Below are 12,710 nucleotides of genomic sequence, written 5' to 3'. Positions count from 1 at the left end.
TACGTCTGCATTCTCCACCCTCTGGAATGTGGTGTAATAACAGTGTCAAGACCTTTGTGTGAGGTGGAGAGCAGGCCCTCAAAACACTGATGAAGGTGCTCCCATAAGTCTGTTGGGTAGGGAATCTCTGGTTTTAAATGCTGTGACAATTAAGGAGAGATGATATAGTTCAAATCGGCACAGCACATGACTCAGAGAGGAACATGTAGTTGGTATTGTTCCCATTTGCCTAACGTGCTTGACCTTCTGGATGGTTATGGGTTGCAGAGGCACTACCCTAGGCAAATAATCACAGTGTACTCTCTACACTGTGCAATAATGGTGGAGGGAATTAAGTGTTTAGAGTGGAAGGCGTAGTCAAGTCAAGTCACTTTTATTGTCATTTCGACCATAACTGCTATGTACAGTACATAGTAAAAATGGGACAATGTTTTTTAGGACCATGGTGTTACATGACACAGTACAAAACCTGGACTGAACTATGTAAAAAAACAAAAATAAAAACAACTACACTAGACTACAGACCTACCCAGGACTGCATAAAGTACACAAAACAGTGCAGGCAATACAATAAATAACAAACAAGACAACAGGGCAGTAAGGTGTCAGTCCAGGCTCTAGGCATTGAGGAGTCTGATAGCTTGGGGGAAGAAAATGTTACATAGTCTGGTCGTGAGAGCTCGAATGCTTCGGTGCCTTTTCCCAGACGGCAGGAGGGAGAAGAGTTTGTATGAGGGGTGCATGGGGTCCTTCATAATGCTGTTTGCTTTATGGATGCAGCGTGTAGTGTAAATGTCCATGATGGCGGGAAGAGAGACCCTGATGATCTTCTCAGCTGACCTCACTATCCGCTGCAGGGTCTTGCGATGTGAGACGGTGCAATTTCCGAACCAGGCAGTGATACAGCTGTTCAGGATGCTCTCAATACAACCCCTGTAGAAAGTGATGAGGATGGGGGGTGAGAGATGGACTTTTCTCAGCCTTCGCAGAAAGTAAAGACACTGCTGGGCTTTCTTTGCTATGGAGCTGGTGTTGAGGGACCAGGTGAGATTCTCCACCAGGTGAACACCAAGAAATTTGGTGCTCTTAATGATCTCTACCAAGGAGCTGTCGATGTTCAGTGGGGGGTGGTTGCTCCGTGCCCTCCTGAAGTCAACACCATCTCTTTTGTCTTGTTCACATTCAGAGACAGGTTGTTGGCTCTGCACCAGTCCATTAGCCGCTGCACCTCCTCTCTGTAAGCTGACTCATCGCTCTTGCTGATGAAACCCACCACGGTCATGTCATTGGTGAACTTGATGATGTGGTTCAAGCTGTGTGTTGCAGCACAGTCGTGGGTCAGCAGAGTGAACAGCAGTGGACTGAGCACACAGCCCTAGGGAGCTCCCATGCTCAGTGTGATGGTGTTGGAGATGCTGCTCCTGATCCAGACTGTCTGAGGTCTCCCAGTCAGGAAGTCTAGGATCCAGCTGCAGAGGGAGGTGTTCAGGCCCAGTAGGCTCAGCTTTCCAATCAGTTTCTGAGGGATGATTGTGTTGAATGCTGAACTGAAGTCTATGAACAGCATCTGAACCTATCTGTCTTTTTTGTCCAGGTGGAGGGTGATGGCAATGGCATCGTCTGTTGAGCAGTTGGGACAGTATGCAAACTGCAGGGGGTCCAGTGAGGGGTGCAGCAGGGTCTTGATATGCCTCACAACGAGCCTCTCGAAACACTTCATGATGATGGATGTGAGTACAATGGGACGGTAGTCATTTAGGCAGGACACTAAAGACTTCTTCGGCACGGGGACAATGGTGGCGGTCTTGAAGTACTTATCAAATAGTCTGATGTGCCCTGAATTGTGTCAGAGCTATACTCATTCAGTCAAGTATAAAGTATACCATCATATTTCTGACTCGTGCCTTGTAGATTATGGAAAGGCACAATCAGATATATGATGGAATACTCCATACTGGCTCTACATAGCATCTGTCATACTCTTATTGTCACAGCATTTATGTGAATAGCTACTGAGTTTCCAGACAGTATGCCTCAGAGTGTGGAACTTGGCAACATTAATACCACTGAATGTCAAGAGTAGGTGGTTGGACCTGTTGGAGGTAGTCATAGCCTATCAATTCTGTGTCATGCATATTACTTGCTCCCTATCAGACCATGCCTGAATGTTGTCTAGTTCTTGCTGCATGCAGGCATGAACTGCTTCTTTTGTAAAGAGTAAATGACCATCAGCAAACAACTCCACCTGATTTAATGATAAATAAAGGTCATTGATGAACTAACTAGATAGCCATACCTTGAACATGACCATGTGGAACCCTTATAAAAATATACTGAAATGTGGACAATAGATTTCCAGTTACCATATTAATTTTCCTTTGTGGAAGATATGAGTTATAAAGCTATTGAGTAAGTCAGCATGACCTATTGGCCCATCTTGTCTGTACTATCCATCAAATGTTTATCTATATTGACCCATTTTCAGCATTCAGCACATAGCCTTCCATCCCATGATATTTCAGACATACATCCAAATATTTTTCTGCATGATCTGAATTTATTTATTTGTCTTCCAAATTTCAACCACCCACTGGATAAAAAGATCTTCCTCAAGTCTCCTCTGCTGATCATAAACCTGTGTCCCACAGCTACATACCCTGCTGTCAGAGGGAAAGGCTTCTCATTATCTATACAACGTCCCATTAAATACTGCCTATCACAATAAGGGCTCACTCAACCTGCTATGGTCCAAAGAAAACAAGCTCAGCTTTATCTAGCCTTTTCTCTCATTGCTAAATTGCTCCATTCCAGGAAAAATCCTAATGGTCTGCTAAGCACCTTCTTCACTATAATTTTTCAACAGTGTGGCAAACATAAATTGCACTGTTAGATATACTTTTCCAGAGATAAAATGGCTTGCAATTGATTAAGTCTGTTGCATAATCTCACTAAATATTAAGGGTTAATTTCATGCTCACCTGCCCTAGATACTGTAGCAGGTGTAGCAGTCCGCAAGTGACTAATTTCAAACAGAAGCCTCATAGTGGGGTTGAGAGGGATCCGTTCATTGCTGGCCAGAGTCAAAACCTAAAGGAAAACAACAGCAAACTCAGCAAGAAAACTCTGATTTTCCCAGGTGCCAGAAGGCCACAGATGATAGTACTCAAACAACAAAGTCCTGTTTGCTTTACTTTTAGGAATGCAACATTCCAAGAGAAAAATTATGAAAAAAATCAATGAAAGCATGAAAAATTAGATGAATGGAAAGGCAAGTTACGGCCAAAGGAATTTTTTTTAGGAAGGTTTGCAAAAGCAAGAACACTGTCAGAGAAAGAGTTTCCAATAACATATTAATGACAGGCAGAGGAAGTAAAGTGAAGATTGACAGATGCCAGTAGATCAGGAACATGCAGATCATTAAATTTATTGACAATGGACGAACAAGATCAAAAACTGATATGATAGTAATAACACGAGGAAATCTGCAGATGCTGGAAATTCAAACAACAACACACACAAAATGCTGGTGGAACACAGCAGGCCAGGCAGCATCTATAGGGAGAAGCGCTGTCGATGTTTCGAGCCGAGACCCTTCGTCAGGACTAACCAAAAGGAAAGATAAGTAAGAGATTTGAAAGTAGTGGGGGGAGGGGGAAATGCGAAATGATAGGAGAAGACCGGAGGGGGTGGGATGAAGCTAAGAGCTGGAAAGGTGATTGGCAAAAGTGATACAGAGAGCTGGAGAAGGGAAAGGATCATGGGACGGGAGACCTCGGGAGAAAGAAAGGGGGGGGGACACCAGAGGGAGATGGAGAACAGGCAAACAACTAAATATGTCATGGATGGGGTAAGAAGGGGAGGAGGGGCATTAACGGAAGTTAGAGAAGTCAATGTTCATGCCATCAGGTTGGAGGCTACCCAGCCGGTATATAAGGTTCCTCCAACCTGAGCTTGGATTCATTTTGACAATAGAGGAGGCCATGGATAGACATTTCAGAATGGGAATGGGACGTGGAATTAAAATGTGTGGCCACTGGGAGATCCTGATTTTTCTGGTGGACCGAGCGTAGGTGTTCAGCGAAACGGTATCCCAGTCTGCGTCGGGTCTCACCAATATATAAAAGGCCACACCGGGAGCACCGGACACAGTATACCACACCAGCCGACTCACAGGTGATGTGTCGCCTCACCTGGAAGGACTGTCTGGGGCCCTGAATGGTGGTGAGGGAGGAAGTGTAAGGGCAGGTATAGCACTTGTTCCGTTTACAAGGGTAAGTGCCAGGAGGGAGATCGGTGCGAAGGGATGGGGGGGGCAAGTGGACAAGGGAGTCGCGTAGGGAGCGATCCCTGCGAAAAGCAGAAAGGGAGGGAGGGAAAATGTGCTTGGTAGTGGGATCCCATTGGAGGTGGCGGAAGTTACGGAGAATTGTACGTTAGACCTGGAGGCTGGCTGGGTGGTAGGTAAGGACAAGGGGAACCTATCCCGAGTGGGGTGGCGGGTGGATGGGGTGAGGGCAGATGTGCGGAAAATGGGAGAGATAGTAATAATATGATTTTTGATATCAATTAATGGGAGATTTAATGGAAGTGATTAGTTTTAATAATGAAAAGGAAATTGTTTCCAGTGCAGAAGGATTAGCAGCTACATGACATAAAGTACCTTTAAAGCATATAGTAAAAAAGCTACATCTGAAAGCACCAGCTGGAAGTCACTTCAGCGATGATGTCCAAAGGAACTAAATTAATATTTAGAAGAAGAAAGGTTGCAGGGCTTGGAGGAAAAAGGAGAAGTGATTGGGAAAAATAGATACCTTATAAGACAAGAAAAATCAAAAGTAAAGAGTCAAACAGTAACTTCTGAGCTCATCATACTACTTACTGCTTACCTGTTGAAAACTGTGGCTCTTGGAAGTCTTAACGATTGACAGATAATTAATGACAGTAGTCACAGTGATAAAAACAACTATCTCTACTGAGTTTAGAAGATGAGTAGAGTGTGAAAACTTTATCAACGTTTTATTGTAAATGTGCAAAGTTTCATTCCAGCCTTGTAGAGTTTAAGGCATTTATTTAATGAGATATAACTTTAATTTAAACAGAGCTTTAAAGGCAAATCGCTGCTAAGATAGAGTCTAACAGTTCTAAATATCTACCAAGTAGCTTATTTTAATACTGAAGACTAGTTGTAAGCATATTTATACTAAAATTCAAAGCAATAAGGGCATTTAGGCAGTCCTGAAAGAAGGGTCTTGGCCTGAAACGTCAACTGTTTATTCATTTCCATAGAGGCTGCCTGGCCTGCTGAGTTTCTCCAGCATTTTGCTTAGGCAAAATCTGTTCCATGTCCCATTGGGGGTTTTGACCTGAGTAGGTTAGTATTCCCAAAACAAAGTATTTGCGGAAAAATATGAACAGCATGGTTGCAAAAGGGTTAATGTTTAAGGATTAATGTGTATCCTTGCTACAGTACTGCCAAATCTATCGAGAACTTATAACCATTTGAATGAATTGAGCCTCGTGTGGTTAGGGTTGAGTCTGCTTTTTGTTATTGACTTTGCCTGACTGCAGCTGACCTCTACGTGACCTAGCGCAGGTCATGGAAAGTTACTGAAGAAAAAGAAGAAGAAACTGCATAAAGGATTTGTAGGAAGGGAGTTGAGTCAGTTTTGGTGGGGAGCATGCTGCTTCCCTGAAATGCTCCTTTTCTAGTAAGATAACTAAAGAAATATTTTGTTGCTATCAGTCAGTGCCCATTTATTTACATCACATTGCTCACTTAAATGGTGATTCTAGTTCGATAAATTGAAAAAAAAATTAAATTGTCCCTTCAGCATAACCTCACGAGGGCTGTAGTTCTCCCAGTAAATGTCAGCCTAGTATCAATAATAGGCCTTTATAATCCATCTGACCATTATGGCAATTAGTGTACCAGGATGATTTAAATTAATTATGCAACAGATTTTTTTTATGAAAAGTTAACCTATTATTAATCATTTTTTTCCCTGTATTTGTTCTTCAAACACCGGTTCAGTTCGGGATGCAGATATCGACTTACCTTATTATCATCCATGACAGTGTTTAGAGATTCGATCCACATAGGATCAATGTCACCATCTAGCACAATCCACTTAGGACCATCGTGGGTGATGTTTGCTAGTTCACGCATAATATTTGAAAACAGCCCTAAGAATTTAACAGAAAAAAAACATTTACATTTGAAATACAGACGATTCAGAGAGGTACACGGGGATAAAAATAACATCACCAGCTAACCCTGAATTTAAGTAGTTTTCTACATACAGCAATTTTAACTCTTAATCTTCTCTCCTTGATAAGAACTTATACTCAACAAATGACAGGAACTCTCCACAGTAGCATTTGATACAGCTTACACTTGCAGACATGGATAACCTGCGCATATATCTATTTAACAACAGATTTTTTAAGTAATTCTTGGATCAAAGCTCACTTTTTATATACAGAAGTTCTAATAAAAAGTAAGAACTTTAGGCTGTTTTGTACTTTGAATGCCCAAATACTTGTTCACTCATTTAACATCAAGCTGGCTAATTCTGCTAAGGCATGCGCTCATTTACATGGGTGTAACGGGATAGATTCATTTTAAGAGACTGTTACAAACCATCTTTCCATTCTCTGGTTGCCGGGTTGATGATTCCAAAGAGTTCATCATTAGTGACAGCCTTGGGATTAAGATCTGCCCAGACTGGTCGTCGTTTCATGTTCTGGTAAGTCTTGTACAAGGATTTCAGGACCTGAGTTTTGCCAGTTCCAGCATTTCCCACAACAAACACAGAATGCCTAACTTCAAGCATCTCTTCCAATTGAACAACCTGCAAAAATGTAAGTATCAATAATTTGCCAAGAAACAAAGATCATATATACTGATCAAACACGAGGAAATCTGCAGATGCTAGAAATTCAAACAACAACACACACAAAATGCTGGTGGAACACAGCAGGCCAGGCAGCATCTATAGGGAGAAGCACTGTCGACGTTTCGGGCCGAGACCCTTCGTCAGGACTAACCAAAAGGAAAGATAGTAAGAGATTTGAAAGTAGTGGGGGGAGGGGGAAATGCGAAATGATAGGAGAAGACCAGAGGGGGTGGGATGAAGCTAAGAGCTGGAAAGGTGATTGGCAAAAGTGATACAGAGCTGGAGAAGGAAAAGGATCATGTCTAACCAAAAGGAAAGATAGTAAGAGATTTGAAAGTAGTGGGGGGAGGGGGAAATGCGAAATGACGAAGGGTCTCGGCCCGAAACGTGAACAGCGCTTCTCCCTATAGATGCTGCCTGGCCTGCTGTGTTCCAGCAGCATTTTGTATGTGTCATATATACTGATAATAGTTTGTCACATTTTATCAAAGATGTTTTACATTTGATAGGTATTACAATTCAACAACATTTGTTACACAAAACAAACAGTTCAGACATAAGACCCCAAAACAGTCAATCAAGGAATGAATGATCAGGTATTCACTTCTCGACAAATTCACCACATCTCACAGTGCTAAAATGCTGGACTGATGCACAATCCCAGCATGCAACACTCTAAAGGCTAACAGAATGTTGGGCTATATAATGCGCTCACTGGAGTTCAAGTCAAGAGACATTCTCCTTAAGCTGTTTAATGCACTTGTGAGGCCACACCTTGAATACTGTGTACAGTTTTGGTCCCCATATTGTGTGAAGGATGTGAAGGCACTGGAAAGAGTCCAGAGAAGGGTGACTAGACACTCATTCCAGGTCTGCAGGGCATGAGTTATGAAGAAAGATTGAATGAATTAAATCATCATTTTAGCATAAGTAGACATGGAGTTGGAGGAGACATAATAGAAGTGTTCAAAATTATTAAGGGTACAAGAAAAGTAGTTGCCAGCTGCTACTTCAAATTAATCAAGGACCCAGGGCCATAGGTAGAGACTGTTTAAGGGGAGATTTCAGACTAATATCGGGAAGCATTTCTTTACACAGTGACTTGTGGGCACAAGAAGTAGTTGTGTTGTTGATAATAGTACCTTAGAGACTTTCAAATCAAAACTCGATAGTTATTTCAATACACTATGTGAATAGGAATTTGGTAAGCTTTGTTGGGCTGAATGGCCTGTTCTTGTCAAAAAACTTCCCAATGTTCTCACAAACAAGAGAAAATCTGTTGTTGCTGTAAATCCAAGCAACACCTACAAAATGCTGGAAGAACTCAGCAGGCCAGGCAGCATCTATGGAAAAAAGTACAGTCAACGTTTTGGGCCGAGACCCTTCGGCGGGATTCTATGCTTCTATAACAAACAACACACACAAAATGCTGGAGGAACTCAGCAGGCCAGGCAGCACGTATGGAAAATTTTGGATGCTACATGTATTCAACCCTCGTCTCCATACACAGTTATCTTACTCCTGTGCTCAGTGGAGAGTCCTACAGAAGAACAGGAGATTAGATGCACCAGCATCAATCTCCAGCTTACTACTCACTTCCATTTTTGAATGCAAAGGGACTGAAGTTGGAGAGCAACTAACCCGAGAGAACATTAACAGCAGTCCTCTGGAACTGCATACCAGTGCCAAATACATTTATTCCCTTTATTTGAACCCAGTCCACTGTCCTTTCCTTTTCACATGTTGGGCCTCGATCCATAAGATTGACTATCTCTCTGCCTCCAAATACACTGCCTGACCTGCTAAGTTCCTCCACAGGTCTGATTTTTGCTCGAGTTTGCAGTATCTGCAGTCACTTGTGTTCCTATTCCATTCTGATCATTGAACTTTCAGCTACTAATTTCAGTTGAAACTGTGATAAAATAATCTTAAGGCTTAACAAAATTAATCCAAGAATCTGTTACTTACTTTTAAAATGAAATTGTCTTCAGGCTGCAGTTTAAGGTCTATAACAGACTGCTTCACATGCCCTTCAAACTGAAGATTTCTCTTTCGAGGGACATCCAGTGCAGGGAAGAGGTCGCTGATCAGACCCATGAAAATAGGCACATCATCAGTGACTATCTTCGGTATGTTAAAATCCCGAAGGGCCCTCATCAGGACCTGGTCTTCAGGGCGTTCTGGGTCACCTCTTTTCAGTGAACCAGCCACAACAAGCACAGATTTGATAGCACGAAGACCCCAGTCATAGTGATCCTAGCCAAAGACAATAGTGAGGCTAAGCAAAGCGCGCACTTGATTTTAAAAAAAAGCAATGACAGGATCCAACAAAGAGGCAGTTATTGGCCTCTGAGCAAGCAGTATTCTGGAAGAGCTTTATCTTCTTTATTCATGGTGGAGAACAACTCAAACTTACTTGAAAAGATAATTAGAAACTATTCAAATAATCAAGTTCTCAAAGAAAACTGCTAATTATAACTAGACTATATAAAATATTTTTAAAAATCATTCCTTAATTGTTTACAAATTGGAATGACAATTCGTGATACTTGCAGCTACCACATTTGTAAAAAAGTTTTTGTCCATTATTTTAATAAAGAGGTTCACCAATGTATATAAAATGTTTGAAATGCAAAACACCTCCTGAACATAGCAAATGAATTCCATGCAAAAACACAAAACCATTTCACCCCAGTGGGGAAACAGATCTAGGTAGGAATTTATTTGCTTTCACCTATAATTTCTATGCTTCAGAGCCTCTTTAATCATGAAAATCTTTTCTACATTGTAATTTTATTAGAGTTAACACTGAGCTTGTCCTCTGAATTGTTGATCTCATCAATAACGGATTACATTTGCTTTTGGGATTTCTTTTAAGTGGTACAACATCAGTGAAACTAAAATCAATAATAATAAATGTAAAAATACGTCATATAACTCTCAGGTGTGCAGGGGTGGGAGGCAGCATAATCAATACCTGCTTTCATTTGTATAAGTCTCTTGGTATTCTCGCACCTTATTACTGTGCATTAGTATTAGTGAAGAGTCAATTATACTTGTGCAATTCAAGCAGGTTCAAGAACTACACAGCCAGGGGAAAATCCCATCAGTACAATTGGCACAAAATGCATTTGCTTCACAAAAATATCTAAGGATATTCAATGAGAACAGTTTGAAAGCACATTGATTTTTGAAGAAACATTCCTTCATGAAAATTCTCTTGTTGTTACAAGGGATTTAGTTTAGACACACAGTGATCCTGACTCAGCAATAGTAAGTAGTCTGAATGCTTTAATTAGGCCTGTATAAAAACATGAAACCTTTAATATTAGATGTTCCAATTAAGAGGTCCTCCTGGTCTCCAGAAGTTATACAGGTGGGAAATATTTCAAGAAAACAATTAAATGTCTACTCTGTGAAGAGATTGCCTTTTCACTGTATGCTATTTAGCTTCATTTTATGCTTGATTTCAATAACTTCCAGTTGCCAATGGCGGAGGAGGGTGGTGGGTGTCCTGGAGGTGGCATTAAAAATTATATTTCATATTTCGACCTGGGTTTTTTTTTATCTGTAGCAATGTAGAAAGTGTATAAAAAAACTAATTTAAAAAAAATTATATTTCATTCGAACAGTATCAATTGTAAAAAAGATAGAAGTTTCCAGAGAGTTGATAAAGATTACTAAAGGCATTAGACTAAATAACTGCAGCATTCCAGACCATAATATAGTTACAGTGTGACAGGGAGGTGCATCCATATTTCCATAATAAGAATTGTGTATAATGTGATTGATGGATAAGCTGGAAATAAGGCAATCGTGATTGGGAAATCTGTACTTCAGAGTCAACTGCAGCCTGTTCTATAACATCATGAATTTCTGCCTGGCAAGGTTTCTTAGGAGTGTCGCAGTTGCATTTTAGCAAAACAGGCTGCACATATAGTCCAAATTCTAATTGAGATAATATTGTTATGTTTGATTTTTGTGCATGGGATGCTCTCACTGTAACAGCATTATCACTGTGCCAGGAATTGGAAAAGTAGTCCCAATAATTATCAACTTTCTTTCCAATAAATATATACCAAATCATAATTACAACATGTAAGCTAACAGCCACACACAGTAAGCATTCATAAAGTCAGTTAAGGTAAAAAAAAATAGGTCTTTCAACATCATAAACCATTCAGCCATACCTGTTTGGAAAGCAATTCTTTACAAAGCTGATACAGGGTGAGGAACTTCCTAGCTAACAGCCTAGCTTCAATGAAACCTTCAGCAACCAACATGATTTCACAAATCAATTCGAAGTCTGGGACCACCATGGCACAAGGTCTGGAAAAGAAGTTAATGGCTTTCAGTGAACTTCTTCATCACAATAGAGTGCTGACATAAGAAGCACATTACTTAGAATATTCTAGGTCAGCGCTGGTAAAATTGAAATGTTAACTCTTCTTTGATGCTTCAGAACAGTATTCCTTGGAGCACAGGAGACTGAGGGATGACCATACAGGGCTGTATAAAGTCATGATGGGTTTAATGCACACAGTTTTTCTCCCCACCCCCCCACTCAGTGAATAGGAATCAAAAACATGAGGTCAGAGGGGAAAGACTTAAAAGGGATCTGAGGGTCAAATTCATCATGCAGAGGGGAAGGTACATGGAATGAGATGTCGGAGGAAGTGGGAGAGGCAGGAATGCAAACATCATTTAAAAGACAGGTACATGGATAAGAAAAGATTCAAAGTTCAAAGTACACTTATTCTTTTATTCTCAAAGTACATATACATTGTACAGCCTTGAGATTTGTCTCCTTACAGGCAGCCACAAAACAAAGAAACCCAAAAGAACCATTTTTTAAAAAAAAAGACAGTCAAACGCCCAATTCGCAGAGTGAAAAAAAGCAAATACTACAAACAGTAAAAGGAATCGATAACATTCAGAACAATAGTGAGTGAGTGAGTCTACAGTCACGAGGCCAGGAATCACTGCACCCACCTTCTTTATAGGGCCCCTATCCCCTCCTTCTTCAGTCCTGATGAAGGGTCTCGGCCCGAAACGTTGACTGCTCATTTCAATGGATGCTGCCCGACCTGCTGAGTTCATCCAGCTTTTGTACGTCTTGATTTGACCACAGCATCTGCGGTGTACTTTGTGATCACTGCAGTCGGAGCAGGCCACAGGCTCAGTTTACCACAGAGCCGAGTAAACATCGTGGAGCAGCAACCTCTGGTCCCGACACCCTGCCTTTTTAATTTGGACCGGCATTTAAATCATCCAAGTATTGTGTTGTTTCTTGCTCTAGCACCCTTGCCCTGTCCTTTCAATACACTCTGGGCCTGGACCTTGCTGCCACATTTTGGCCCATACCAAAATGCCCTGGCACTTAGATCGATTAAATCTTGGGTCTTTCCTCGTTCTCAGGCCACACCTTTGCTCACCTCGACTCTGCCTCATACCCATCCCTTGCCTTTGCCTCTCTATTTTGTGGTGATCACTTTCCAGAAAAAGGGTTCTTAATAAAGTATTTAGTGGCATGCTTTGTTTTGTCTGCCGCCAATAAGTAGCTACTCGGCTTCACCTGTGCCACCTTAAACTGGAAGGTTTGAAGGCTTGGAAGGACCTGCATGCAGGTCAGTGGAATTAGTTTAGATGGGCACCTTGCAAAGCACCTGTTCCAATGTTGAATTATCCATGATACTAAGTTTAAGATGCTTCCTAGATTATTTCTTCAGTGGTTAGAATTTCCTCTTCATACTCACAAACCTTTCTGGTTTGAAGTCCACAGGAACTTATGGAATGATGCTGTGTGCATCATTC

General features: G+C 41.2%; 1 protein-coding gene across 1 annotated transcript in view; it reads right to left on the bottom strand.

Moving 5' to 3' along the window:
• Positions 1-12,710, bottom strand: part of dnah9 (dynein, axonemal, heavy chain 9) — a 550,870-nt gene that overhangs the window by 370,449 nt on the left and 167,711 nt on the right. The window contains exons 30-34 of the mRNA XM_073025877.1: positions 11,087-11,225; positions 8,865-9,152; positions 6,641-6,851; positions 6,056-6,183; positions 2,979-3,087 (exon numbers count right to left, since the gene is read on the bottom strand). Coding sequence (XP_072881978.1) covers positions 2,979-3,087; positions 6,056-6,183; positions 6,641-6,851; positions 8,865-9,152; positions 11,087-11,225 — 875 coding nt within the window. The remainder of the gene's footprint in view (positions 1-2,978; positions 3,088-6,055; positions 6,184-6,640; positions 6,852-8,864; positions 9,153-11,086; positions 11,226-12,710) is intronic.

This window comes from Hemitrygon akajei, chromosome 22 (assembly GCF_048418815.1).
Source record: "Hemitrygon akajei chromosome 22, sHemAka1.3, whole genome shotgun sequence".
Taxonomy (NCBI): Eukaryota; Metazoa; Chordata; class Chondrichthyes; order Myliobatiformes; family Dasyatidae; genus Hemitrygon; species Hemitrygon akajei.
Note: the sequence above shows the minus strand (reverse complement) of the source record. Positions and strands in the feature narration are given on the sequence as shown.